We start from the raw sequence: 26,736 nt of genomic DNA, 5'->3' as shown, positions 1-26,736 counted from the left end.
GGATGGGAGTGGTGCCTTAAGAGTCAGGCATTTGTGCAGACAAATATGGGGCAAACCAGGTCAGATAATGGGAGACTTCAGGGTTATTTTTATTTTTATTGGTTATTTTTATTTTATTTTTTTTTTTTCCTGTGTGGTTATTTTTAAACTGGTACGAACAGGAAACAGTCGGGACACTTGGTAAAATACAGAGATCCTAGGCCAATCCTCAGCATACTGGTGGATCACTCCAGTTGATTTCTCATGCAGATCATCTATTCCTGACATATTAAGAGTACATAGGAAAGTAGACCTAATGCTCCCAGAAAGCCTCTCTTAAGAGTCAGTAGATATATAAAAAGTCAGAGAGGAAATACTTTTTTTAAAAATGTCTTTAAAAGGGTTTCTTTTTCCACCACCGCCTTTAAAAATTTTTTCTGAAAAGCGAGCCCAAGTTTTGAGATGTGGTCATCATCTAGTGTTATTCAGTCTTCTTATTAAAAAAAAAAAAAAAAGTCTTTTGAAAGCATTCAGGTTTTGGGTGGTATTCTCTGGAAATGCTTCATGGCAGTTTCTGAGTTTGAGTAGGTGACATACTTCTTTCAGACTTTATAACCAAATAAAGCCACGGTCTTTCTTTTGGCTTTCAAGTGCAGAGGTTGGAGTTAAATCCATACCTTTTCATTTCAAAGTGGGTTTCTATCATAGGTCACTACAGGGCCTTCTCTTGCCATATTTGTTTTTTTCCTTCTCATTTCCAATTCCAGTAGCTGTAGGCAGCTGCTCTGTCCTGTTTGAAATGTAGCCTTCTAAAATATGTAGCATTGTTTTGAGTGTCTGTGTTCTTAGTTTATACAATTGGCAGAGTGCTACAGTTTACTTTTTCTTTCCTGAACTTCGTGTGACTCAGCACTGCATTTTTAAGATCTGTACCCCCTTGCCAGGTGTATATTAGCACTTTGCTTCTAATTGGTCCCAAGGATGCCATGGTATGTGCCTGTTGCCTTTTCCTTAATGAATCCCTCAAGGATGGGTACCTGTAAAATTCATCACTTTTTTGTCTGGTAGTCTGTGCTTTCAGAAACTTCTCTGCTCCTAAATCTGGATCACAAAGGTTGTTTTCACTCCATAGTTTTCCCTTTCATATTCAGATCTTTAATAACATCTAACAGTTTTTTTTGAATATGGTATAAGGTAGGTTTTTCGTATATTGTATAAGGTAGGTTCTGGTTTTGTGTTCCTCCATATAGTGGGCAGTTTTCCCAGTACATTTTAAATAGTTCATTCTTTATTGATTGTAGTACGTCATCTCATTTCAAGTTCCTTCATGTATGAGGATCTATCTTGAGTAATCTGATTTGTTTCATTGGTCTATTTGCTTAATTCTTATGCCAGAACTTTACTGGGTTTGTTATTATGGCTTTATAGAATCTCTTAGCTCTCACTTTACTCTCTTATTAATCAAAGTTGATTCTAGCTGTTTGTGGGACTTATATAAAAAATGTATCAAGTTGGGACACCTGGGTGGCTCAGTTGGTAAAGCCACTGCTTTCAGCTCAGGTCATGATCCCAGAGTCCTGGGATCAAGTCTGGCATCGGGCTCCTTGCTCGGCAGGAGCCTGCTTGCTTCTCTCTCCGCCTCTGCCTGCCGCTCTGCCTGCTTGTGCACGTGTGCGCGTGCGCTCTCTCTCTCTCTCTCTCTGACAAATAAATAAAATCTTTTTAAAAAATGTATCAAGTCCCTCAAAAACATTCAAGAATTTTGATTAAGATTGCATCAAATTTATATACTAATTTGGGGAGTATTGTCATCTTTGTTAAGTAGTGATCTCATCCAGGACCTGTATAGAGAATATTTTAAAATTCGTTTAAAGGACATACAAGGGGTGCCTGGGTGGCTCAGTCAGTTAAGCATCTGCCTTCGGCTCAGGTAATGATCTTGGGGTCCTGGGATCAAGCCCCACGTCAGGCTCCCTGCTCACCGGGGAGTCTGCTTTTCCCTCTCCCTCTGTCTCTCCCTGCCCAGGCTCATGCTTTCTCTCAGTCTCTCAGATAGATAAATAATCTTTTAAAAAAATAATTAATTAATTAAAATAAGGAACCTACAAATCTATGGGGCATCTGGGCAGCTCAGTCAGTTAAGTGTCTGACTCTTTTTTTTTTTTTTAATTTATTTAACAGACAGAGATCACAAGTAGGCGGAGAGGCAGGCAGAGAGAGAGGGGGAAGCAGGCTCCCTGCTCAGCAGAGAGCCTGATGCGGGGCTCGATCCCAGGACTCTGGGACCATGACCTGAGCCGAAGGCAGAGGCTCAACCCACTGAGCTACCCAGGCGCCCCAGTGTCTGACTCTTGATCTCAGCTCACATCTTGATCTCTGGGTGGTAAGTTCAAAGCCCCACATTAGGCTCAGCGCTGGGCATGGAGCCTACTTAAAAATGAGTGAATGACATTCAGATCTGAATAAATGAAAATACAAGTCTTGTGTAATTCCTAGGTGCTTCAATAGTTTTCATTGACATCTTTGTATCTTTTATATTTTCCAAGCTTATGTTTCCTGGGGTAGAGGAAAGCTATTGATTTTTTTCCCTAAGTTATCTTACCCCTGCTGTACTCTCTTATTATTTCTGATTATTCATTGTTGATTCTGATGGTCTTTCTGAGTAATTGGTCATGCTAGGTGCAAATCAATTCTGTCACTTACTTCTTTTTCCTCACTTAAAATGTTGTCTAGGACTTTAGTACCATATAGTGTCAGTGATGCCGAGTGCACAAAATAAGACTCATTTTGGCAGGTTGTAACAGAAAATCTGAAGAATAATGGCTTAAGCAGTGTAGTTTATTTTATTTTATTTTCTCATAAAGGACATCTGCAGATAGATGAGACATTTCTGTCGCATAAAAGGCACCTGCAAGACATCAACAGTCAGTCCCAGCCTGATAGGCAGCCCCGTCTGCTTAGCCATCAAATTGGATGTGTGCTATTAGGCTGTTAGAATGTAGCCTTTCATAAACCAAGAAAATTCTCTCATCTTAAGTTTGTCAAGATTGATCAGAAATGAGAATCAGGGGCACCTAGGTGGCTCAGTCAGTTAAGCATCTGACTCTTGATTTTGGCTGAGGTCATAATCTCAGGGTCCTGGGATCAAGCCCCACTGCACTGAGTGTAGAGTCTGATTGAGATTCTCTCTCTCCCTCTTCCCCCCCTGCTCTTTCGATTTCTCAAATAAATAAATTAATAAATCTTTAAAAACATAATTAGGGGTGCCTGGGTGGCTCAGTCAGTTAAACATCTGCCTTCGGCTCAGGTCATGATCCCAGAGTCCTGGGATCGAGCCTCGCATTGGGCTCCCTGCTCGGCAGAGAGGCTGGTTCTCCCTCCCCTTCTGCCTGTGACTCCCCCTGCTTATGCTCACTCTCTGTCTGTCACATAAATAAGTAAAATCTTAAAAAAAGTAATCAGTGTTTGGTTTGAAGAACATTAAAAAAAAGAAATGAGGGGCGCCTGGATGGCTCAGTGGGTTAAAGCCTCTGCCTTCGGCTCAGGTCATGATCCCAGGGTCCTGGGATCGAGCCCCGCATCGGGCTCTCTGCTGAGCAGGGAGCCTGCTTCCTCCTCTCTCTCTCTGCCTGCTTCTCTGCCTCCTTGTGATCTCTGTCTGTCAAATAAATAAATAAAATCTTTAAAAAAAAAAAAAGAAATGAGACTCAAACTTCATAATTACATGCTTTTTTTCTCCTTTTGTCCATCAGTTTCACAAATCACATTAAATCATATCCTTGCCTTCCTTGATCATGGTATGTATGTGTATGTTTATAACTTCTTATTTTGAAAAAAATTTCCAGTTTTCAAAAAAGTTGCAAGTGTGTAAACTCCTGTGTATCTTCTCTCCAGAACCATTAATTGTAAACATTTTGCCACATTTATTTTACCTACCTACATGCCTCAGCATCCCCTCCCCCCCATTCTCTCTCTTTCTCTGTAAAGATACAGGTGTATATATCTATGCATCTATATATAGGCAAGTTTTTTTCTTCTGTATCATTTCAGCTAGTGACTGGCATGACCCTTAAGCATGACAGAATGTATGTCCTAAGAACAAGGACTTTCTCTTTTGTAACCACAGTACAGTTCTGACTATCAGGAAGTTGAACATTGTTACAGTACTTTTATCTTCTAAAAAGTCTGTTCGGGTGTCATCCCTTGTCGTTTATGGCACTGGTTCCCTAATCTAGGATTCTGTCCAAGATCACACACTACACTGCATGGAGCTACTTTGTATTCTTGGTTCCATTTACTCAGGAACAGCTACTAAATCTTTCTTTTTCTTCCATGGCCTTGATATATTTTAAGAGCACAGGTCCTTGGCATTGTAGATGCTTCTGAATTTGAGCTTTTCTGACATTTATTCATGAATTGTTGGAAGAAAAATTATTTACTATGTACGTTTTTAAGCTACTGTTAGGTTTGATTAGGTACTGTATTATTTAGGATATTTGCGTCTGTGTCTATCAGTAAAGTGGTCTTAACGGTTTTCCTCTTCTAGTATCCAACTGACACTGAGTCACCATAGCCTCATAGAATGATTTGGGCAGCTTTTGCCATTCCTCTCTTTATCGGAGAAACTTGAATAAAAATTATCTGTCCCTTGAAAGCTTGTTAAAACTGAGCTTTAAAGGGCCCTGGGTTTTTAATGATCATTTTGTGTAGTTCTGCCAATTTTGGCAATTTATGTTTTCCAGAAATACATTATTTTGCGGAGGCCCTCACATATTAGGATTCAGTCCAGCTTTGTAGAAATGTATTATGAACAGGGTCTGTCTTTGGAAGGTGTTTTGTCAAAGTGCTCTGTGGCCAATGAAAAGTATCCTTTACTGTCCAAATCTGTTCTCTTCCCAAGTTTAAAGATTTTTTTTTTTTTTTTTATTTGTCAGAGAGAGAGAGAGTGAACACAGGCAGACAGAATGGCAGGCAGAGGCAGAGGGAGAAGCAGACTCCCTGCCGAGCAAGGAGCCTGATGTGGGACTCGATCCCAGGACGCTGGGATCATGACCCGAGCCAAAGGCAGCTGCTTAACGAACTGAGCCACCCAGGCGTCCCATCTTCCCAAGTTTAGATAGCAAGAGTTCAGTATGCAGATTTACTTGGTTTAGGGGCACCTGGGCGGCTTGGTTATGTGGCCAACTCTTGGCTTCTGCTCAGATCATGATCTTAGGGTCCTGGGGTTGAGCTCTTCCTCAGGCTTCATGCCCAGTGGGAAGTCTGCTTGAGGATTCTCTCTCTCCCTCTCCCTCTGCTCCTTCCCCCTGCTCACATGTGTGCTTGCTCACTCGCTCTATCTCTCTAAAGTAAATAAATCTTAAAAAGTTACTTGGTTTAGATGGTGAGTATCAGAGTTCAGGGTTTCATCTGAACATTTATTCAACTCTATTTGGTTCTTAAATTCTGGGGACTAGAGTTCAACTATTGAGGAGTAACTGGTAAGCAAACACATTTCTTATATCAGAAACCTTAAGGGGTGCCTGAGTGGCTCAGTCGGTTAAGCATCTGACTCTTTATTTCAGCTCAGGTTGTGATCTCAGGATCGTGAAATCGAAGTCTATGTCAGGTTCTGCATCACTCATGGAGCCCACTTGAGTTTCTTTCTCTTCCTCCCCACTCCACACCTCCCCTTCTCTAACAAAAAAACAAACAAACAAACAAACAAACAAAACCCTTAAAATACATCACTCATACCAGCCTCTTCTTGTCTAGGCATTTATCATAAAGAAATAATTTGGATTCCAAGCTAAGCTCACAAGGACAGGGACCTCATTTTATTGATAGCAGTATCCCCAGCACCTAGAACAGTGCTTGATACATGGCAAATGTTACATTAATATTTGTTGAGTGAAAGAAATAAGTGAACAATTATGAAAATTTGGAAACCAACCAGATGTCTGGAAACATTTTATTTTCCCCATTTGTTAATTATCTTGGAGCTTTATAGTGTTTTTCCAATATTTTATTATGAAATTTCAAACATACAGCAAAGTTTAAAGAATTTTATAGTGAATACCTCTATACTCATCTGCTGGATTCTACATTAACATTTTACCATGCTTGCGTTATGACACGTTTATTTGTTTATGGTATTTTTAACCCATTTTTAAGTTTTTGCAAAGCTAGATTTATCAATTGTTTTTTTAATGACTTCAGAGTTCATCTTGTTTAGAAAGGCCTTTCCCCATTCTTGGGGTGATTCATTATTTTTTCTTATGTTTTCTTTCTAATGTCTTTATGGTTTCTATTTAGGGATTTAAATTTTTGATTCATCTAGAATTTACTTGGTATAAGAAGTGAAGTAGATAAAAAACTTCTATTTTCTTAAACTTTTTCTGTGAAGGACCAGATAGTAAATATTTTTGGCATTGCAGACCATGCCATCTCTATCACAACTACTCGGCTAAAAGCAGCCCCAAACAATATAAATGAATGGGTATAGCTGTGTGGAAGAAAACTTCATTTAGGTAATTGGATTGGGTCCACTGGCTGTAGTTTGCTGATGTCTGGGCCAGACCATTATTGCAACTGGTGTTTATTGACTAATCCATTTTCCCCCTGTTCATTTTGAGTTGCAGCCTCTGGGTTACTCTATATTTCCATGTGTGTTACTGTGTAGCATGGACTCTGTTCAGTTTCACTGATCTATGCATTTATGTTTCAGTTGTTCCACCTTTAATATTTGGTGAAGCTCTTCTCCCCCTTCTTAGTGTTTTTTTTTTTTAACAGAATTTTCCTGACTCTTCTAAATTGTTTCTTATCATTTGCTGTTATAAACAGTGCTGTTGAATGATGTTTTTGTATGTGTGCAAGTATATTAAGTTTCCAGGGAAATTGGGGGTCAGGGTAGATATTTAATTTTACTGGCTATTGCCAAATTCCCCTCCACAAGAGACTGTTCCAATTTCCTACCAGGAGTACAAGAGTGCATGTTTCCTATACAGCCTTACCAACAGTGTCTTGTGAAACATTTGGACTTTTATGGATCTGTTGCATTAGAAATGTTCTATCACAAATCTTCCTTACAGAAGAATTCTAAATAATATATGTAGATACTCCACATTATAGGAGGTTAGAGCTTAATTCTCCTCTTGAGTATGGGCTAATCTAGTGACTTGTTTCTAAAGAACAGAGTATAGAAAGGGGAAAAGAGAAACTATAGTGGAGGAACATGGCAGACCCCACCACAACCACAAGGTCAAGTCAGCATTGGCAGTGATAACTTACATTGATATCATGGTCCCCTTTATATGATGCAATCAGTAGGTCAGGTCACCTCTCTTGTATCCCCCCCCCCCAAAAAAAACCCATAACCTCTGTAACCTCAAGTCTAATCACAAAAACACAATGGACAAACCCAAGTTGAGGTAAGTTCTGCAGAATGGCTGACCAATACTCTTGAAAACTGTGAAAGTCATTAAAAAAAAAAAAAGAAAGAAAGACAAGACTAAGAATCTTCACTGGCCAGAGGAGACTAAGGGTGCATGATGACTAAAAGCAATGTGGCATCCTGAGTTCAGTCCTGGAACAGAAAATGTGGGTTGTTAGTAGTACTGGGAAGACAGGTGAAATCTTTTTTTTTTTTTTTAAAGAATTTATTTATTTATTTGACAGAGAGAGATCACAAGTAGGCAGAGAGGCAGGCAGAGAGAGAGAGGAGGAAGCAGGCTCCCCGCTGAGCAGAGAGCCCGATGTGGGACTCGATCCCAGGACCCTGGGATCATGACCTGAGCTGAAGGCAGTGGCTTAACCCACTGAGCCACCCAGGCGCCCCAGACAGGTGAAATCTTAATAAAGTCTAGTTTTGATTTGTCAAACCCTGTTAACATTAGGGGAAGCTGGGTGAAGGATATACAAGGATTATGTTATCCTTGAACTTTTCTATAAATCTAAAATTATTTCAAGGGACGCCTGGGTGGCTCAGTGGTTAAACCTCTGCCTTGGGCTCAGGTCATGATCCCAGGGTCCTGGGATTGAGCCCCACATCAGGTTCTCTGCTGAAAAGAGAGCCTGCTTCCCCCTTTCTCTCTCTCTGCCTACTTGTGACCACTTTATTTATTTAATAAATAAATTAAATTTAAAAAAATAAAAATAAAATTATTTCAAAACAAGTTTGACTTCATCAAGATTAAGAACTTAAGTCCATCAAAGGACATGGTCCAAGAGAGTGAAAAGACAACCCACAGAATGGGAAAAGATATTTGCATATCCTGTATCTAATAAGGGATTAACACCAGAATGGAAAAAGAACTATAGCCTCACAGGAGAACCCAATTCAGAAATGGGCAAAAGGGGGTGCCTGGATGGCTCAGTGGGTTAAGCCTCTGCCTTTGGCTCTGGTCATGATTTCAGGGTCCTGGGATCGAGCCCCACATCGGGATCTCTGCTCAGCGGGGAGCCTGCTTCCCCCCCCCTCTCTCTCCCTGCCTCCCTGCCTACTTGTGATCTCTCTCTCTCTCTGTGTCAAATAAATAAATCAAATTTAATTTAAAAATCTTAAAAAAAAAAAAAAGAGAAAGAAATGGGCAAAAGGCTTGAATAGACATTCCTCCAGAAAAGACACACAAGTGGCCAATAAGCCCAGGAAGAGATGCGGGATGACGGGTGTCGGTGAGGATGTAGGGACACTGGAACCTTGGTGCATTGCCAATGGGGATGTAAGTGGTACAGCTGCTGTGGGACACCGGCCAGAGACTGCAAAATGTTATGTCTACACCTGCCATGGGGTCCAGCAGTTTCATTCCTGGGTACCTACCCGAAGGAACTGAAAGCAGCGAGTCAAACACATATTTGTACACCAGTGTTCACAGCAGCATTAGTCCCAGCCCCTGAAACAACCCGCAAGTGGAAGCAGCGCAAGTGTCCATCAGCAGGCACGTGGCCAAACAGCGTGGTGTGTGCGTGGTGTGTGCCATACCTACATATGTGTGTGGCCACAGAACAGGATGTTCTGATGCACACTGCAATGAGGAAGGACCTTGACAACGTGATGCTAAGTGAAAGAAGCCAGACACAAAGGAACAAACATGTAATTCCCCTTACACGAGGTACCTAGAACAGGCATCTTCATAGGGTCTGAAAGTAGAGTGGGTGGGGTGGGTAGGAAGTTAATGTTCAGCGGGTAGGGAGCTTCTCTTTGGGGTGATAAAGAAATGTTTCCGGAAACAGATGGTGATGGTTGCTCAACATCGTGAGTATTTTTTGTGGTAAATTTTGTGAGATCTATATTTTACCACAATGAAGATGACTAAAAATACACAAAAAATAAATTTTAGACTTTTATTTTAAAATGGCCTGTCCAGGGTAGTTTTAATTTTCATCCTTCATTACAAAACAGCATCTTCTTAAATATAAACCGTTTGTATGTCTTTGGTGTGATTTCTCTTCCTCTTCTCATACTTTTTCCTATTTAGTTTGTCCTGATGAGGCTCATGATGGTTTTCTATTTTCCAGGCAGAAGTGTTTTATTTTTATATAGTTAACTTCAATAATCTCTCCTTCTCTAGCTCCTGGATTTGGGTCACAGTTTTTCCCTATTGCAAGATTATCAAGAAATCATCTTGTGTTTTCTTTGGCTTCTGTGGTTTCATTTCTTCTATTGAAACCTTTGGCCCTTTTTATTTTTATTATTATTTTTTACTATTGGACCACGCATTTTATTATTGTTTTATTAATTTTTTATAGAGTTATTTATTTACAGAGAGAGAGAGAGAGCACACGCCAGTGGGGGGAGGGGCAGAGCGAGAGAATCTCAGGCAGCCTCCCTGCTGAGTATGGAGCCTATGGTGGCTCTATCCCAGGACCCTGAGATCATGGCGAGCTAAAATCCAGACTTGGCCACTTAAGCTGCTGAGCCACCCAGGTGCCCCTATTGTTGTATTTTTAAAAATTTTTCTTTAAAAATTTTTTTCCATCATGAGAAGTGTACTGTTCAAACCCCACCCCTTATTCCTCCCACCCTCCCCACCCACCTCCCCTCTGGTGACCATCAGTTTGTTCTCTGTAGTTAAGAGTCTGTCTTGGTTTGCCTCCCTCTCCTTTTTTTTTTTTTTCGTTCCCCTTTGCTCATTTGTTCTGTTTCTTAAATTCCACAAGGAGTGAAATCGTCTGGTATTTTGTCTTTCTCTGATATATTTCACTTAGCATCATACTGTCTAGCTCCATCCATGTTGTCTTAAATCTTTGACCCATTTTGAACGAATCCTGGTTTATATGTGTAAAGTATAGTCATAAGATCTTGGCACTTGTCTAGGTATTTAACCTTTTTGGTTCAGTTATACTTGGGATCTTCCCATTTCTAAACGTTGCCTCTCCGAATTCAGGCAACATCCTTATTTCTGCATGTTACTTTTGTCCCTAGCATCCTTCCTGATTTATTGGTTGTAATCATTTTTCATTTGATTCTCTTGGGCTTTGTTGGCATATCTTCATGTCCTTTACAGACAATGGTAATTTCATCTTCTCCTTGCCAGCTCTTAACCTCTTGTCTTCATTCCCTTGGTTCAGCTAGTGGCTTAGAACAACGTTCATAGTGGTGTTGATACTAGACATTCTGTCCTTCCTGACCAGGATTGGGACCCTGCTAGCCATAGTCTACTATGGTGTCTGTTTTTTCTTATTTTAAGTAAACATGTGTTGGTTGCTTTTAGATTACTTTTTAAGTCATTATTTCATCAAACAAAAATTACTGAGCACATACCAAGTACCAGATACTAAGCTAAGTTTGGGGGAGTAGGGCAGTAGGCCCTGTGGTTGTGGTGCCCTCTTTCCCAGAACTCATAGGTTAGTGCTTTCTTAAATCACCAAAGAGATGGATGTGAGGGGCGCCTGGATGGCTCAGTCAGAGGAGCACGCAGTCCTTGATCTCAAGGTTATAATTTCAGGCCCTACATTGGGTATAGAGGTAACTTAAAAATAAAATCTTTAAAAAAAAAAGAAACAGGAGTGCCTGGGTGGCTCAGTGGGTTAAAGCCTCTGCCTTTGGCTCAGGTTGTGATCCTGGAGACCCGAGATTGAGCCCCGCATCGGGCTCTCTGCTCAGCAGGGAGCCTGCTTCCCCACCTCTCTCTGCCTGCCTCTTTGCCTACTTGTGGTCTCTGTCTGTCAAATAAATAAATAAAACCCTTTAAAAAAAGAAAAACATACATGAAATCAACTGTGTGATCATTATTTTACAGTAATTGCAGTAGGAGAGATTTTAACAAAACAGCTGCCAGGGCTGGCAGGGTGACAGTGAAGGAGAAGGGCAGGGTAGCACAGGGCACAGTGAGGCGGAGGGAGGGAGGAGGGCGGTGGGGACCTCACCCCACGTCCCCCACATACCCCGCCGACCTGGCAGGACCGTGGTGCGCATTTTGGTGTTTTATCTTGAGAATAAGAGGTAGCCATTGGAGGGAGTGCAATGGTTGGGCTTGGTTAGCTTTGCCTTATAGAACACTCACTCACATTCGGGGCATAGAGAATGAGCTGGGACAGGTCTGGTGGAGGTGAGATGGGCCTTGATACCACCCATGAGGGCCCTGTGAAGGAAGACAGGCATGGACCAGGGAGGTGGCAGAGGGAAGGAGAAGTGGATTGGATTTTTGAGCGATGGGGACCGGCTCACCTCATGGAGTCAGGATTTAGGGACCCCCCATCAGGAGCAGGATCTAGTGTCTAGAGGGCATAAGTGGGTGGGAACCCCCCCCTTGCCACTTGCACCTTCCGGAAAGAACTGCCTCTGATCCTTCCCCGTTCTTCTTCCCTCAGAGGTGGCCGTGGGGACAGGACTGGCCGCTATGGAGCCACTGACCGTTCGCAAGATGATGGCGGGGAGAACCGCAGCCGAGACCATGACTACCGGGACATGGACTACCGCTCGTATCCCCGCGAGTACGGTAGCCAGGAGGGCAAGCATGACTACGACGACTCGTCCGAGGAGCAGAGTGCAGAGGTGAGGGCCGAGGAGGACAGAGTCCTTCAGGGCCTCAGCTCGTAGCGCCATGTGCGGGTAGCTCTCGGTTCCCATGCCTTCAGACTGTGCTCGGTGGCTTTGCCTCACCCGGAGGGTCTGTCCCTGCTTCCCTCTGTGAGGGCTCGTCTCCCAAGCTGGGTCTCCCTGACTTCCACATGCTTGGCTCTATACTTCTGAGGGCCCTGGCCATCACCTTTCTCCCTCCTTCCCTGTTTTTTAATTGGGGTCTGCGGTTCACTGCAAGCCCTTCACCGCCTGCTCCCAGCCAGTTTGGGGCCCTTGAAGAGCCTCTTGCCTGGGACCCGGCATGTGGGGTTGAGAGGGTGGTGGGGGATCTGGATGCCACCCAGCAGAGTAGCCCTGGGAGGCCCACCCCGTGAGTATTCGCAGGGGTGACATGGCCCCTCCACAGAGGGGACGGACCCCCTAGGGCCTCTCCTTTGAGCTCAGGGTAGCCAGTTCCACACTGGGTAGCTCGCCCGAGCCTGAGGAGGGGCAGCATGATGTTCACTGTCTGAGGAGAAGCAGACTTGCCTTAAGGGAACCCCAGTTTGAGAGGATAGTCAGGGCCCAGGTCCAAGTAAGCAGGCAGGTCTGCTGTCCAGCAGGGTGGGAAGGGGACTTTTGCAACCCAACCCCCTGGGAACAGAGTGTGGGCGTTCAGGCTTCCCCATTGGCCACTGTGATCTGTGCCTGGATGTCTCTGGGGCACCAGGGGGTGCTGGGTGGACCTGTTGGAAAGAGTGGGAGTGGAGCACTGAGTTATCTGGTCCCCCTGAGGGAAGAAGGGGTGTGGACCCTGGCCTGGCCTGCTCAGTCCTGGCAGGATGGCTTGGGCAGCCTCCCAAGAACTCAGCCACCACACCCTGTTAGGAGGGAGCCTAGTGGTGATAGAGGACTGGCCACGCGGAGGAGGATTGGAGCCGGGGGGCAGTGCTGTGGCCCTCACACCTTTGTAGGTCCCTGCTGACGGGCTCTGGATGAGATATTAAGCTATTCCTAGAACCCTGGCCCTAGCTGGAAATCATAAGGCGTAGGGAAGAGTTTTGCACATACTAGCTGAGCTGGTAAGGGAGGAGGAGGGAGCAGCGGAGGGCAGGACTTCATGAGCTCACCCCAGACCTGAGGAGGTGTAGTCAGCATCCAGTCACCTGTCTATGCAAGATCCTCCCCCACAGTAATTCTGCCACCGGCCTCATCCCGCTCCCACCAGGGCAGCCCCCAGAAGGCATCCCGGGGACAGTCTCCCACTCCAAAAGGGTTGCAGTCCAGGCCTGACCCGTTTTGCCTGCCCTGAGCCTTTAGCCGGAGCCCGCCCACTCCTGGCTTTCAGAGCCTGCCTGCCTCAGAGAGCCAGCGGCCAGCCCCTAGGCCCACCCCAGACTGACTGCCCGTCTGGTGTCTCTCGTCTCATTCTGTCGGCCAGGATTCCTACGAGGCCTCCCCGGGCTCCGAGACTCAGCGTAGGCGGCGGCGGCGGCACAGGCACAGCCCCACCGGCCCGCCAGGCTTCCCCCGAGACGGCGACTATCGGGACCAGGACTATCGGACCGAGCAAGGGGAGGAGGAGGAGGAGGATGAGGAGGAGGAGGAGGAGGAGAAGGCCAGTAACATCGTCATGCTGAGGATGCTGCCACAGGCAGCCACTGAGGATGACGTACGTGCCCCCCTCGTGGCCCTGGGCAGGCGGCAGAGCAGGAGGCCAGGCTGGGTCTCCCCCAGGGCCCTCAGCTTCTCCCTCACCCCGACCTCAGCACCTTTTATCCCTTCTCTCCCCCAACACCGATCCATCCTCTGGGCAGGCCCCTGTGCTCTCCTGGTCTGAAAGGGAGGAGTGTCCGATAGGCTGGCTTGGCCAAGGGGCTATGGTGGGAGGGAACAGAGCATTCCTCCAGAACATTATGCTGGTCATCCATCCATTCTGCTTATGTTGATTGAGGGCCAGATGCTTACCAGCCCCAGAGCCGGCTATGCCTGGTGGCAGAGATGGTGCAGGGCCCGGCAGCCTGGGGTGGGGGTGGGGGTGGGAAATAGGGAGGGTCCCCATGGGATTTTCTGAGGTTTTATTCACATTCTCTCCCCATTCGCTCACCCCCGCCCTCTTTTGTCAGCAGTGTCAAATCTCAGTGGCCTGGCCACAGAGTCCTGCATTCTTTCTTTGACTTTGTTCACTGCTACTGACAGGCTTCCCACCCCATGCTCTGTGACATTTCCTTCCACATTCCTCCCTTTTCTTCTGTTTCCTTCTCACAGAGGCTTCCCCTGATGAGCCCTAGTAACACCCCAGAGGGCCACTAGAACAGCATCCTCCCTGGCCTCCCTGAGTCTCCTCTCTGTCCCCTCCTCAGAATTCTCTGCCCAGCTTTTCACTGAAACCTACCGGCTGCCCATTTTGTCGCAGAGAAAACCCCACCTATGTATTTGAGAATTTCTCAAGTCTGGCCCAGCTGCCATGTTCAGGGTCAGACGGTAGCTCTGTGCTGACATGTGTTAAGGATTGATCACAGGGTGGGCCGCAGGCCAGGTTGCATTTAATCCTCACAGCCACCCTGTGGGGAAGTACTCTGCATGTTTCCATCCTACGGATGAGGAAGCCAGGCCCCCAGCAATGAAGCAGCTTGCCCCAGGTCCCACAGCCAGTGTGTGGCAGGCCAGTGAGTGGCAGAATGGAGCTGGGGTCTGGCCCCGGGCGTCTGGATTCCAGAGCCCACATTCTTGCTGTTTCCTGAGCCCTCCCTGAGTATTGTCAGGCCTAACGAGCTCCTCTGTGTTTCAGTTCACCCTCGTGTGCACGTGTGTGTGTGTTTGTGTGTATGAGAGAGAGAGAGATCTTTTCTTTTTCACCTAATGAGGAAACTGAGGCCCAGAGGCAGTGAGATTGCCCGAGAATGCCCAGCACAAGCTCCCAGGCTTCTGCAAGAAACACCACTGGCCCAGAGACTCTGCCTCACCTGGTCCAAACCCCACACTGCCTCTGCAGCTTCCCCCTGGTTTCACCCAGGAAGCTTTGGTCTCCACCCCAGGATATTGCCCCTCGCACAGCCTGGGGCACACAGCTGGCCTCTGCTCAGACCCCGCACCTTCCCATTTTGGTATTTGCGTCACAGGTCTCCTGGGGCAAGCCCCAGCTCTCCTCACCAAGGCTGCACCAAGCCTGTCATCAGAACTCCCTCCTACCCCACTGCAGGCCCATCTTGAGCTGCTGGCTTGGCTCGCTCTCCTGCCTCTGAGGGTCACCATGCTGCCACCCCCCCCCCCGCACCACGGCCCTTTCATTTCACTCACTCTCTGCCTGTCTGGGGCCGAGTGCAGAGGCCCGGTGCTGGTGTGGGCCCAGGGCCATGGCCGCTCCCAAGAGAGCGAGAGGAGGCAGTGCATGCACATCACTGGCAGCCCCTCGGGGTCCTGGAGGCCTCTGGAGGCCCCACTGTGTGCTGAGCCTGCCCCCATCCGTATCTCCCCGTACAGATCCGGGGCCAGCTGCAGTCCCATGGAGTGCAAGCACGAGAGGTCCGGCTGATGCGGAACAAATCCTCAGGTGAGCTTTTGTTCCCAGTGCCTCCCCTTCTGGCCAGCCTCAGCCTCCAGTCTCCCTCCTGCTTCTGCCTTCTCCCTCACCCTCCCTGCCCTGCCTTCCTGCCACAGCTGGGAATGGGCAGCTTGGGGTGCCCTCTCTTCTTCTCTTCCCCTCAGCCCGTCCTCCTCGCAGCTCTGGGGCTGTCGGGGAGGGAGTGCAACACTGAGCTGAGTGCTCCCCGGGGGCAGGGCCAGGGCCAGGCTCCGGGGAACCTCCTCTCTGGGACTCTGAGTATCTGAGGTGGTAATCCCCTCCCCATATACTCCCTTCCCTCTCCGTTCTTCTCCTCCTCCTGCCCCTCGGTCTCCCCCACGTTTTTCCAGTAACAGCCTGTGACCAGAAAGTCGGTCTGACACGGTCCCACCCACGTGTCCCAAGAGGGGAGGCAGGGGATGGCTCTTACCCAAGGGTGCATCCCGAGGAGCAGCCAGGATTTCTGGCCTTGCTTGTTCCCTCCCTCCCTCTTGCAGGCTGCCTGGAGCTGGCCTGAGGTTAGCAGGGCGGTGGGGGGAGTTGTCTCTGCAGGACCTCTGGCCCAGGCTCCCCAAGGCAGGCACAGTGGGGCTTCACTGCCTGGGCTTCTCTCTCCATCTCTCAGTCTCTCTCCTCCCCACACCTCCATATTTCTCTCTCTCTCTTTCTCTCGCTCTCTCCCCCTCCTCCTTTCCCTCTCCCTTTCCTTCTCTGCTCCCTTCCTCCTCTCTCTCTCTTCTTTCCTCCCTCCGTCCCCCCCCACCCCAGATCATACCATTTCATCCTCCTGTGCATCCTAACGGTTATTCTTACGGAGAGCAAGCATGCTCCCCCCCCCCCCCCGCCCTGCTATGCCTGAGCCCTCCCTGTGTGTGTCCCTCCAGAAGAGGAGCTGCTTTCCTGCAGCCCTTTCCCAGCCCTGGCCAGGCCTGGAGTCTCTCTTGGTAGCATGTAGGTCTTGCTCTGCTTCACCCCAGCCAAACCACAGGCTGACAGGGTTCTGGTCTCTCTCCATAAAGTGGTGTCCTAGGTGTGGCGTGGCCCCTTTTGGCACTTCTCCCAGGCACCCACTGATTCTTTAAGGTCTACCTGTCCAGCCCTGGCCCCCATTCTCCTACTGTATAGGACTTGCCCTGTGGGTTGCTATAAGCTTCCTAGCTTGGCCCCGAGGCGGCTCCCTGGGAAGGCCCATCTCCCCTGCACTGCGCTAAGGCTGAAGTGACCTTGTGTCCCTGCCTCCCCCTGCTTCCTGTTGGGCCTGGAGCCTTCCCGGCCTCACCAAGCAGCCTGGCCCAAGTTCTCTTTTGCTTCTTGGGTAAAACATGTCATGGAGCCCCTCCTGGGCACCAGCCTCGTGCTGGGCCCCACCCTTCAGTTACTGATTCTGGCCCATGTGGGGTCAGCAGCCTGCCCATCTGCCCTCCTTCCTTCTCTGAGACACATCTCTGCTTGTACCCTTTCCCTCCTAGCTCCTTCTCTCCGTCTCTGTCCCCACAGGCAGGTCTGCCTGAGCCCCTCTCTCTGTCTTTCTTCCCAGCTGGCGTGTGTTTTTCTCCCCCCCCCACCCCACCTCTCCTGCTCAGTTATCCTCCTTCCCCCTCCCTCTTTCCTGCCCTTCCCCACCATCTACCTTGCCCTCCCACCCCCTGGTCTTTATCTCTCTGATTACTTCTCTCTCTCCCTTTCTTCTTTTCTCCTCTCCCCCCTTCCCTCTCTGCCCCCTGGTCCTCTCCCCTCGGGTCCCACCCCCGGGAACGCCGTGTGTCCAAAGCTGTTGACTAACCCACTGCGTCTGTATCTGAATGCTGTCTCCAGGTCAGAGCCGGGGCTTCGCCTTCGTCGAGTTTAGTCACTTGCAGGACGCTACACGATGGATGGAAGCCAATCAGGTTGCTTTGCCGCACTTGAACCCCCCCCCAAACAAATACTACTTTGTAATCGAGCGCTCCCCATCGCCTGATTCTTACGGACACAGTTCCCTGCCCTGTGGCCCTGTGTCCTATCCCCCCCACCCCCCTCTCTCTCCCCCTTCCTGACCCTCACTATCTCCTCTTCCCATCTCTTGCTACCCACTGGGCTTCCCATCAAGAACCCACACTTACCACCGGCCCCTTCCCACCACCAGGCACTAGCTCTGCCCCCCCGCCCCCGCACCTCCCAGCTGAGCTTTTGGAGAAAGGGCTGCCGGGGGGGAGGTTTTCTTCCATGGAGGCTCTCACTCCTCGGGGACTGCCCTGCTCCAGGGTCAGGCAGAGCCAGGCTTTCGTTCCACACTCAGGCATCACTGGAAGTCTAGTCACTGGGGAACTTAGCTGTTGGCACACTAACTAGCCAGTCCCGTTTGGTCAGCTCTCTCCCTGCATGGGAGTTCGGCCTTTTGATTTCCGTGGAAGAGGCCGGCACCGCTCTGTTGATCTCAAGTACTGGTCAGATGCACTAGAACTCACTTCAGATGCCCCAGCCCTCCCCCTGCACCTACCCCCCACAGGAGTGTCTGCTTGCCCACTCCACTGGGGCAGGCAGGCCTGCCTTCTCAGCAAGGAGTCGTGCTATAAGGAAGGGAAGGGAGCCAGCTCCCCTGCCTCCCACGGTCCCCACCCAGCAGCTTTGGGACCTCCAGAGACCCAAGGACCTGCTCTGCTCACCTGCCCAGAGCCTGGCTCACTGGTGTGGGGCATGGAAGGAAAGCCTCAGGGAAGAAAGGGTCAGATGTGGTGGAAGCGGGGCTCAGCAGGGCGGCTCTGGGGCCGTCTCTGACCTAATGCCGTGGGCCCAGGACCCAGCCAGCCCCGGGAAGACAGCCTCACAGCAGGAACTGCCATCTTTTAAATCTGGCTCTTTCTTTTTCCCCTTCTCCAGCACTAGCGCGCGTGCGCTCTCTCTCTCTTTCTTTTCCCTCCTCTCCCTCCCCTCCCTGTCCCCGTCCTCCCAAGTGTAGCCTGTGTAGTGCTGGCCCTGGATGTGGCCTGGCAGTGTCAGGGCCTAGTGGGGGGTTCACCCCACTGTCCGGCAGGTGTCAGTCAGCCGAGCACTGTGTGCCTGGTGGCGTGTGTTCACGTGTGCGTGCGCGGGCCCGGAAAGGCAGCAAACAGCTGCGCCCAAGGGCTCTGGCGCTTTCCCTCCCTCCTTCCCTTCCTTCTTCCCTCGTCCGTTCTCCGACCTCCCTCCGTTCCCTGTCCCTCATCCATCCAGCTGAAGGGCTCGCTCACTCTCTTCTCCTGTGCTGAAACGGTGCGTGGGGCACTGCTGCCTGGGCCTCACTGCGCTCTGCTTTTTCCCGCAGCACTCCCTCAACATCCTGGGCCAGAAGGTGTCCATGCACTACAGCGACCCCAAGCCCAAGATCAATGAGGACTGGCTGTGTAATAAGGTACAGGGGCGGTGGGCAGTGGTAGCCATGGATAGAGACGGCGGCGGCGGCGGCAGCCTCTGTTCCCCTGGGGCCTCTGAGATGGCATAGGTGTTGAGGACCGGCTCAGCTCAAGTAGCCACCGTCCCTGCCCACCTGCCCACCTGCCCACGTGCACTGAGCTTTCACTCAGCGCCAGGCTCTGCCCTCAGGAGGTGCAGTCCTGCCTGAAGTCCCAGTAGGCTTTCCACAAGTACTTACGTAAGCGACTGGCTAGTGACCGTGGAGGCGTGCTGTGCTTGGACTTCTGAGCCGGGCTGGCTGGAGTTAGAGCCTCCCGCATCCTCCCTGGTCTCCACCTCACTTTCCTCAGCTCCACAGTATAAATAGCAATGACTCCTCCCTCCAAGGTGGTTGGGAGGATTCCAGTGTGGCACTGAGAGGGTAACTGTTGGAACAACGTCTGGCCCACGGTTAACTCCCTTTAATGTCCACCTCTCCTCCCAGCGGAAAGCACTGGCTGCTCTGGAGACCTGCGTCAGGTGGCCCCATTGAGGCTGAGGCTGCAAGCTGTAGGGTCTTGCAGTCGTATTCCCTATGAGGAAGCTGGGGCTCAAAGGGGTGCCCCCATGGGTCAGCATTGAGCCATGACTTGCTCCCAATCACAGGGGCCATGGCTGGTACCCAGGGTTCAGTTCTCCCCTGGGGCTATTCCCCCCAACAGCCTGGAGGCGGCCTTGCAACTCCACAGCCATGCCTCCCACAGCCAGCTGGTGGTCCTGAGACCTAAGAGGAGGACTGAGGGCAGGCCGAGCCCCCAACCCTGCCCCCAGGAACAGTTGTGCCTACTAAGGGGAGTGGCATCTGTTTGTTTTAAAAGAGAAAGTGTTCTCAGAAGGCGGGTGTCCAGTGTCTCTGCAGGGGCAGGGATGAAGTGACAGTGGCTCTCTGTCCCTCCTGTGTTCTTGGATACTCCTCAAAACCAGGGAATTCTCTCCTTTCTCCTCCTTTAATTCCCCCGCATCCTGTTGGTCACCAGGTCCTGTTGCTTCCATCACAAAAATGCTCTCCCTTGCGATTCCCACTGCCCAGACAGCCATCCCCCTCTCCCTCAGTCGCCGTGGACCTCTCTTCTGCTGTGCTGGCCCCTTGCCTCTTTGTCTCGCCCTCTCACCTATAACATTCCTTGAAACCATCTCTAACCACATCCCGCCTTCTCTGCTTAGAACCCACCCCTGCAGCGCTGAGCTTGAGCGTGACCACCCTCCATAATCTAGTGTCACCTGCCCTCTCCAGCTTCCACTTTGCAAACTCTTTCCTCACCCCCCTACACCAGCGGCAGAAAATCTCTTGTTCCCTTCACTAGCAGTAGCTTCCCAGCAAAACCAGAGCAAAACTTCTGGGCCTCCCAGATCAAATATCCCACCAGCCGTCCTGCGCTGAGTGAGCCATGCCCCTCTTGGACCATCCCCCTCCCCGAGTCCCCACAGACAAACCTGCCCCTCCCCGTGCTACATCTGCTCCCTGCTGTTAGGCTGTGAGGGTGGCCAAGACCACATCTGGGGATGCAGAGCGGAGCCTGGCCCAGGAGCAGTGCGCAGTGCCCGACCATGGAACAGAGATAGAAGTGTAGAACCTCCAGAGATAGAAAAGCGGGGGGTTCCTGGAGGCTGCCGTGGCCAAGGCTGGTTCTCAAGAGCACCAACCCAGTCCTCAAGACAAAGGAGGTGTGGGAGTCTGGCCAGAGAGGGGCTACCGGCTTTTAGAGGTGAAAACATTGAAGGTTCCTTAAGAGGGAAGCAGGTTTTAGGAAGAGGACTTGTCCTACTAAAGGGACAAGAAGGGGGCCAGTCCTAGCAGTTGGTACCTCAGAGGAGGTGGCCTTTGTAGCAGGGGTTGGGGAGGGGTTGTTGATTCCTGAGTTGAGGAGGAGGCACTAAGGACAAACTTAAGACCATGTGAAGGGAAGAGTCACAGACTGGGAATGACAGCCAGAGCTCTCTGCCATCCCTGACCCTGGGACCTTCCTTCCTGGGGCATGGCAGGGTTCCCTTGGTGGGGAGGGTCTTGGGATCCAGGTTTAGAGGGCGCAGTGGAAAGCCCCACCCCCTCTGACAGCCTCGCCTGTGCCTCGCAGTGTGGTGTTCAGAACTTCAAACGCCGTGAGAAGTGCTTCAAATGTGGTGTGCCTAAGTCAGGTAAGGTCCTCCTACCTCCCCATCTCCCTGGGACATTGGTGGAAGGGGGGGAGGAGGGTGACCAGCCAGGGAGCCGCCTCCCCCTTTGACACTGGCCTGTCATCTGCTGCCCCTGACAGAGGCAGAGCAGAAGCTGCCCCTGGGCGCAAGGCTGGATCAGCAGACGCTGCCACTGGGTGGACGGGAGCTAAGCCAGGGCCTGCTCCCCCTGCCACAGCCCTACCAAGCCCAGGGAGTGCTGGCCTCCCAAGCTTTGGCACAGGGCTCGGAGCCAAGCTCGGAGAACGCCAATGACAGTGAGTCAGTTGTTCCTTCCTTTCTCCCTGGCCTAGGGTGTCTAGGCTGGGCTCTCCTGAGGTCAGAGAGCTGGCGGTGACTAGGACTTAGTCCTCCCAGCGTCTCTGCCTAGTGGGGGGACAGACATGATGTAGCGAGAGCAGGGGAGGAGCATTGCCCAGCTTGACTTTGGGGGTGTGTTGGGAAAGTTCTCAGCAGGTGAGCAACTGAGCTGGGACTTGGACTGACAAGCAAAGTTTATCCAGGAGGAACAGGTGAGAGGAAGCAGCAGGTGCACAAGACACGGAGGCCAAAGGACAGGGGTAGTAGAGAGCCACCAGAGGGTAGGGCTGGAGAAGAGCATCGGGTGCCCCCTAACACTGGGCCCCTTCCTGCAGCCATCATTTTGCGCAACCTGAACCCACACAGCACCATGGACTCCATCCTGGGGGCCCTGGCACCCTACGCGGTGCTCTCCTCCTCCAACGTTCGTGTCATCAAGGACAAGCAGACCCAACTGAACCGTGGCTTCGCCTTCATCCAGCTCTCCACCATCGTGGTGAGGGCGGCACAGGGGGGGGCCGGGCAGCCAGGGTCCCGGCCCCCGGGGCGGGGAGGAGGGTCCCTGAGCCCATCGCCCCCACCGCGGCTCCAAGCCTGGCAACGGGGCAATGGAGCCGGGGGCCTCCCCGGGCCTGACCCTTCTGCCCCCACTTCCCCTCCTCCCCCATCCCCCAGGAGGCAGCCCAGCTGCTGCAGATCCTGCAGGCCCTGCACCCGCCACTCACCATCGACGGCAAGACCATCAACGTTGAGTTTGCCAAGGGTTCTAAGAGGTCAGGACCCCACCTGTGTCCCTTCCCAGCTGGCCCCCCAGCCTGGGGCTTCCATCTGACTCCTAGTCTCTGACATCCTCCCCAGGGACATGGCCTCCAACGAAGGCAGTCGCATCAATGCTGCCTCTGTGGCCAGCACTGCTATTGCCGCGGCCCAGTGGGCCATCTCACAGGTACTCAAAGACTCCCCTCTGCCCCAGCATCCCCACACCGGGGCCGCAGTCTCGACCCTCCCGCGCCCTCTCTGCAACCAGGAGGGCTGGCTTGCTGTCTGGCTTTCTGTGGACCCCAAACCCTCACAGTGGCTGCCGTGGGCTTTGGGGGCCTCGCTGCAGCTCCCTTCCCAGTCACCTCCTCCCAGGCTTTCAACTTCAACACCATCGTGGCTGCTTTTCGCTTCTGTTTGGTGGTTATTTTATCGTCCTGAATTGTCACAACTTCTTTAATAAAACGGAATTTATAAGTGGCTGAAAGAAAATTGGGAGATGGAAATAAAGAAGGGGAGGACGGTGTCTTCCTTGACCTGACACCCAGCGCTTGAACTACGCCACACACGTACCAGTGTCAGCCCTGGGAGCATATGGGCACAACTCTACTTCAGCCGATCCTTGTTTTGCTGCTGCCCTGCCCTGCCCTGCTGCTGCTGGGCGGCCCTCACACTTCACTTGTCTGAGGCCTGCATGCTTTCTGTCAGCAGACAGACACTAGCCTCACCTGTGGGCAGATGCTTCTTAGCAGGTTCCCCTCCCCCTGCGCCCCTTCCTCTGCTAATAAGCCCCTCCCACTGCCCCTCAGGCCTCCCAGGGTGGGGAGGGTGCCTGGGCCACCCCCGAGGAGCCAGCGGTCGACTACAGCTACTACCAACAGGATGAGGGCTATGGCGGCAGCCAGGGCACAGAGTCTTCCCTCTATGCCCATGGCTACCTCAAGGGCACCAAGGGCCCCAGCATCACTGGAACCAAGGGGGACCCATCTGGAGCAGGTGAGCCCCAGCACCTCTCTCTGAGCCCGTGGTGGCGGGGGGGTAGCAGGCATGGGTTCCTGGGCCCCATCATTCACAGGCCTTCTCCTTCCCTCCCTGTCCCTCATTACAGGTGCAGAGGCCTCTCTGGATCCTGGGGCCGACCCTGTGTCACTGCAGGCTTTCTCCCGTGCCCAGCCTGGTGCTGCCCCTGGCATCTACCAGCAGTCAGCAGCCGAAGCGAGCGGCAGCCAAGGCGCCGCTGCCAACAGCCAGGTGAGGGAGCTCTGGGGCGTCCTGGGGGCGGGGCGTGCGGGGGTGGGTAGGGGGCATTGGCAGACACTGAGCCCTGTTCCCCGTCTGGCCCTACGACCAGCCATACACCATCATGTCACCCGCTGTGCTCAAATCCGAGCTCCAGAGCCCCACCCATCCCAGCTCTGCCCTGCCACCGGCCACCAGCCCCACTGCCCAGGAGTCCTACAGCCAGTACCGTGAGTAGCCATGGCCTGCGGGGGGGGCGAGGGAGGAGAGGGAGACACGACAGGGAGTTCTTTAACAAAGCACAGAGGAAGAGTGTGACCTCCCCCATCCCCCACAGCTGTTCCTGACGTCTCCACCTACCAGTACGATGAGACATCTGGCTACTACTATGACCCCCAGACTGGCCTCTACTATGACCCCAACTCCCAGGTAATGGGGGCCCAGGGAACGGGTGGGGCCTACAGTTCCCCTTCTGGAGGTCTCCCCTCACGCCCCCCTCCTTTGTCCCCTCCCAGTATTACTACAACGCTCAGAGCCAGCAGTACCTGTACTGGGACGGGGAAAGGCGGACCTACGTCCCTGCCTTGGAACAGTCGGCCGACGGGCATAAGGAGACCGGGGCCCCCTCGAAGGAGGGTAAAGAGAAGAAGGAGAAGCACAAGACCAAGACAGCCCAACAGGTGAGCAGTGGGGCTCACTGGCTGGCTCTTTGGCGTTTTCCAATGAGTGCATTTCTTTCTTCTTGAAGTCTCCGCTGTGGGGGTTGGGCGGGGGAGGAGGCAGATGTGTGTATGGCAAGTGACTGTGCTCAGGAGACCAGGCTTCCAGCCCAGCTCCACTCTTTGATGCGTGACGTTGAGCCAGGGCAGTCTCCTCAGTACGTGGTCGGGCAGCCTACCTCCCTGAGTGGCCAGTGCCACCTGTCCCAAGTGAACCCAGCCAGCTTTCCTGTCCCCCAGTGGGAATCCTCCCATTGTTTGAGTGTCTGAAGCTGGGCTAGCCCTGCCTGTGGAAACGAATGGGCACGCAGAGCTCCTGTGGGCCAGCCCTGCTCATGGGGATGTATCCAGGTCTATCTACCCCAGAGAACTTCTTATGGGCCCATCAGGGTGTGGAAAATGGCCCTTGCAGTGTCTGGTAGGAGCAGGCAGTTGGCACTTCAGTGTCTCTCTGCGGAGGAAGAGTATCACAGTCTGGGTGCAGCACTTGGAAGCAAGAACTAAGTGTTTCCTTGACAACCTGGTAAATTCTAAAAGTGGTGGTGTGCCTGGGAGGGTGGACAAAATATGGAATGTGGCATAGTATTGCGTGTAGAAGTCAAACGGAGCCACTGTCTGCACCATAAAACAATAAGACAAAAGCATACAGAGAGCAGAGTCCCGTGGGTGCCTGTGAGGAGGACAAAGCACAGCCCAAGAGGGCTTGGCGAGGGGCACTGATGGCAGAATGACAAGAAATGGGGACTTTCATCGCCACATCTTTACCCACTGCTTGAGGCTGCAGGGCAGCAAGGGGCAGTGGATGGAATTGGCGGTCCCAGCCACTGGAGGGTCCCTGAGAGCCTCACCCACACCCTTACCCCTAGATTGCCAAGGACATGGAACGCTGGGCCCGCAGCCTCAACAAGCAAAAAGAAAACTTCAAAAACAGCTTCCAGCCCATCAGCTCCCTGCGAGACGACGAGAGGCGGGAGTCAGCCACCGCAGATGCCGGCTACGCCATCCTTGAGAAGAAGGTGTGTTGGGGTCACCTCTCCATACCCACTCCCTCATCTTGTCATCTCAGCATCCCCTCTGTGGAGTCCCTGAATTTGTGTGTCCACCCCCCCCCCCCCCCGTCCCCAGGGAGCACTAGCCGAGAGACAACACACCAGCATGGACCTCCCGAAACTGGCCAGCGATGACCGCCCAGTGAGTGGCCGGAGCAGGAGGAGCAGCGGAGGGGTGGGGCGCTCCAATCTAGCCAGGCCTGACCTCGCTTTCCTACCCTCACATTCTCTAGAGCCCACCTCGGGGCCTGGTGGCAGCCTATAGTGGGGAGAGCGACAGTGAGGAGGAGCAGGAGCGCGGGGGTCCCGAACGAGAGGAGAAGCTCACTGACTGGCAGAAGCTGGCCTGTCTGCTCTGCCGGCGCCAGTTCCCCAGCAAGGAGGCGCTCATCCGCCACCAGCAGCTCTCCGGGCTCCACAAGGTGACTCTCCGAGGGAGGACTGGCGGGGCCCCTTGGCTCAAACCAGCCCAGCGTGGCCTGGCCGGCCGCTTCACCCCTCGTCTTGTCTGTCCCCTTGTAGCAAAACCTTGAGATTCACCGGCGAGCCCACCTGTCAGAAAACGAGCTTGAAGCACTGGAGAAGAACGACATGGAGGTGAGGTGTGACCCATTCCTGGACTCCATCCCCTCTGTCCCCGGCCCAGTGCCTGTCCCCTCAGGCAGCCGGTGCTCAAGTCCCTCGGCTGGGTGTAGCTTGGCTGCTCGCACCCACAGTATCCGGCTCACAGGACCTCACACCTGTTAGCCAGATCCAGCTCCCCCAGTGCCACACACACGTGGCACACACACACACACACACGTGTTTTCAGCAAATGAAGTACCGGGACCGTGCGGCTGAACGCAGAGAGAAGTACGGCATCCCTGAGCCCCCAGAGCCCAAGAGGAGGAAGTACGGTGGCATGTCTGCAGCTTTTGTGTAAGTGCGTGGGGCCAAGGGGAGGGGCCCGAGGCCAGCTGGCTGGTCACTCACCCCACCCCACCGGCCCCTGCAGGGACTTCGAGCAGCCCACGCGGGATGGGCTGGGCAGTGACAACATTGGCAGTCGCATGCTCCAGGCCATGGGCTGGAAAGAGGGTAGTGGCCTGGGCCGCAAGAAGCAGGGCATTGTGACGCCCATCGAGGTGAGTCTCCTGCAGTCCCATCCCCGGCCTCCAGCATTCTGTCTGCCGCACCCCCATCCTGCAGCCGACCTGATAGCCTGCCTCTCTCACATAGGCCCAGACACGGGTGCGGGGTTCCGGCTTGGGTGCCCGAGGCAGCTCCTATGGGGTCACTTCAACCGAGTCCTACAAGGAGACACTGCACAAGACAATGGTGACCCGCTTCAACGAGGCCCAGTGAGCAGCTGCAAGAGCTGCTTCTACATATGTCGGGTCCAGCCCCGGGGGACAGGGAGGGTGAAGTGGTGGGTGGTCTGAGTGGGGCCCTGCACCTGTCTACCAGCCCACTCCCCAACCAGAGAGGCCCTGACCAAGTCAGACTTTGAGTTGGTGACTTTTGTTGGACAACTGGGCTGGGATCATGCTCTTCTTTTTGTAATAAAAGCCGAAAAGTCCA

The 26,736-nt window shown here is 52.0% G+C and overlaps 1 protein-coding gene across 15 annotated transcripts in view; it reads left to right on the top strand.

Annotated features, from left to right (window-relative positions):
* RBM10 (RNA binding motif protein 10) overlaps positions 1-26,736 on the top strand; it is a gene marked incomplete at its 5' end in the record, with an annotated part of 29,612 nt that extends 2,876 nt beyond the window's left edge. For 2 of the 15 annotated variants that reach the window (XM_082718182.1, XM_082718180.1), the window contains 22 exons: positions 11,770-11,953; positions 13,401-13,631; positions 15,443-15,512; positions 17,340-17,413; positions 18,808-18,894; positions 21,011-21,071; positions 21,191-21,367; positions 21,746-21,903; positions 22,086-22,183; positions 22,269-22,356; positions 23,051-23,165; positions 23,278-23,420; positions 23,521-23,638; positions 23,746-23,837; positions 23,924-24,088; positions 24,994-25,143; positions 25,253-25,318; positions 25,410-25,598; positions 25,699-25,773; positions 25,988-26,094; positions 26,171-26,300; positions 26,395-26,736. In XM_082718182.1, the coding sequence (XP_082574308.1) occupies positions 11,770-11,953; positions 13,401-13,631; positions 15,443-15,512; positions 17,340-17,413; positions 18,808-18,894; positions 21,011-21,071; positions 21,191-21,367; positions 21,746-21,903; positions 22,086-22,183; positions 22,269-22,356; positions 23,051-23,165; positions 23,278-23,420; positions 23,521-23,638; positions 23,746-23,837; positions 23,924-24,088; positions 24,994-25,143; positions 25,253-25,318; positions 25,410-25,598; positions 25,699-25,773; positions 25,988-26,094; positions 26,171-26,300; positions 26,395-26,520 (2,704 nt within the window). In that variant the 3' untranslated portion in view covers positions 26,521-26,736. Of the gene's footprint in view, positions 1-11,769; positions 11,954-13,400; positions 13,632-15,442; positions 15,513-17,339; positions 17,414-18,807; positions 18,895-21,010; positions 21,072-21,190; positions 21,368-21,745; positions 21,907-22,085; positions 22,184-22,268; positions 22,357-22,978; positions 23,166-23,277; positions 23,421-23,520; positions 23,639-23,745; positions 23,838-23,923; positions 24,089-24,993; positions 25,144-25,252; positions 25,319-25,409; positions 25,599-25,698; positions 25,774-25,987; positions 26,095-26,170; positions 26,301-26,394 lie in introns of all 15 variants that reach the window. The other 13 variants (XM_082718178.1, XM_082718170.1, XM_082718181.1 and 10 more) reach the window with 7 other exon arrangements.

This window comes from Mustela nivalis, assembly GCF_964662115.1.
Source record: "Mustela nivalis genome assembly, chromosome: X".
In the NCBI taxonomy this organism is placed as follows: Eukaryota; Metazoa; Chordata; class Mammalia; order Carnivora; family Mustelidae; genus Mustela; species Mustela nivalis.
Note: the sequence above shows the minus strand (reverse complement) of the source record. Positions and strands in the feature narration are given on the sequence as shown.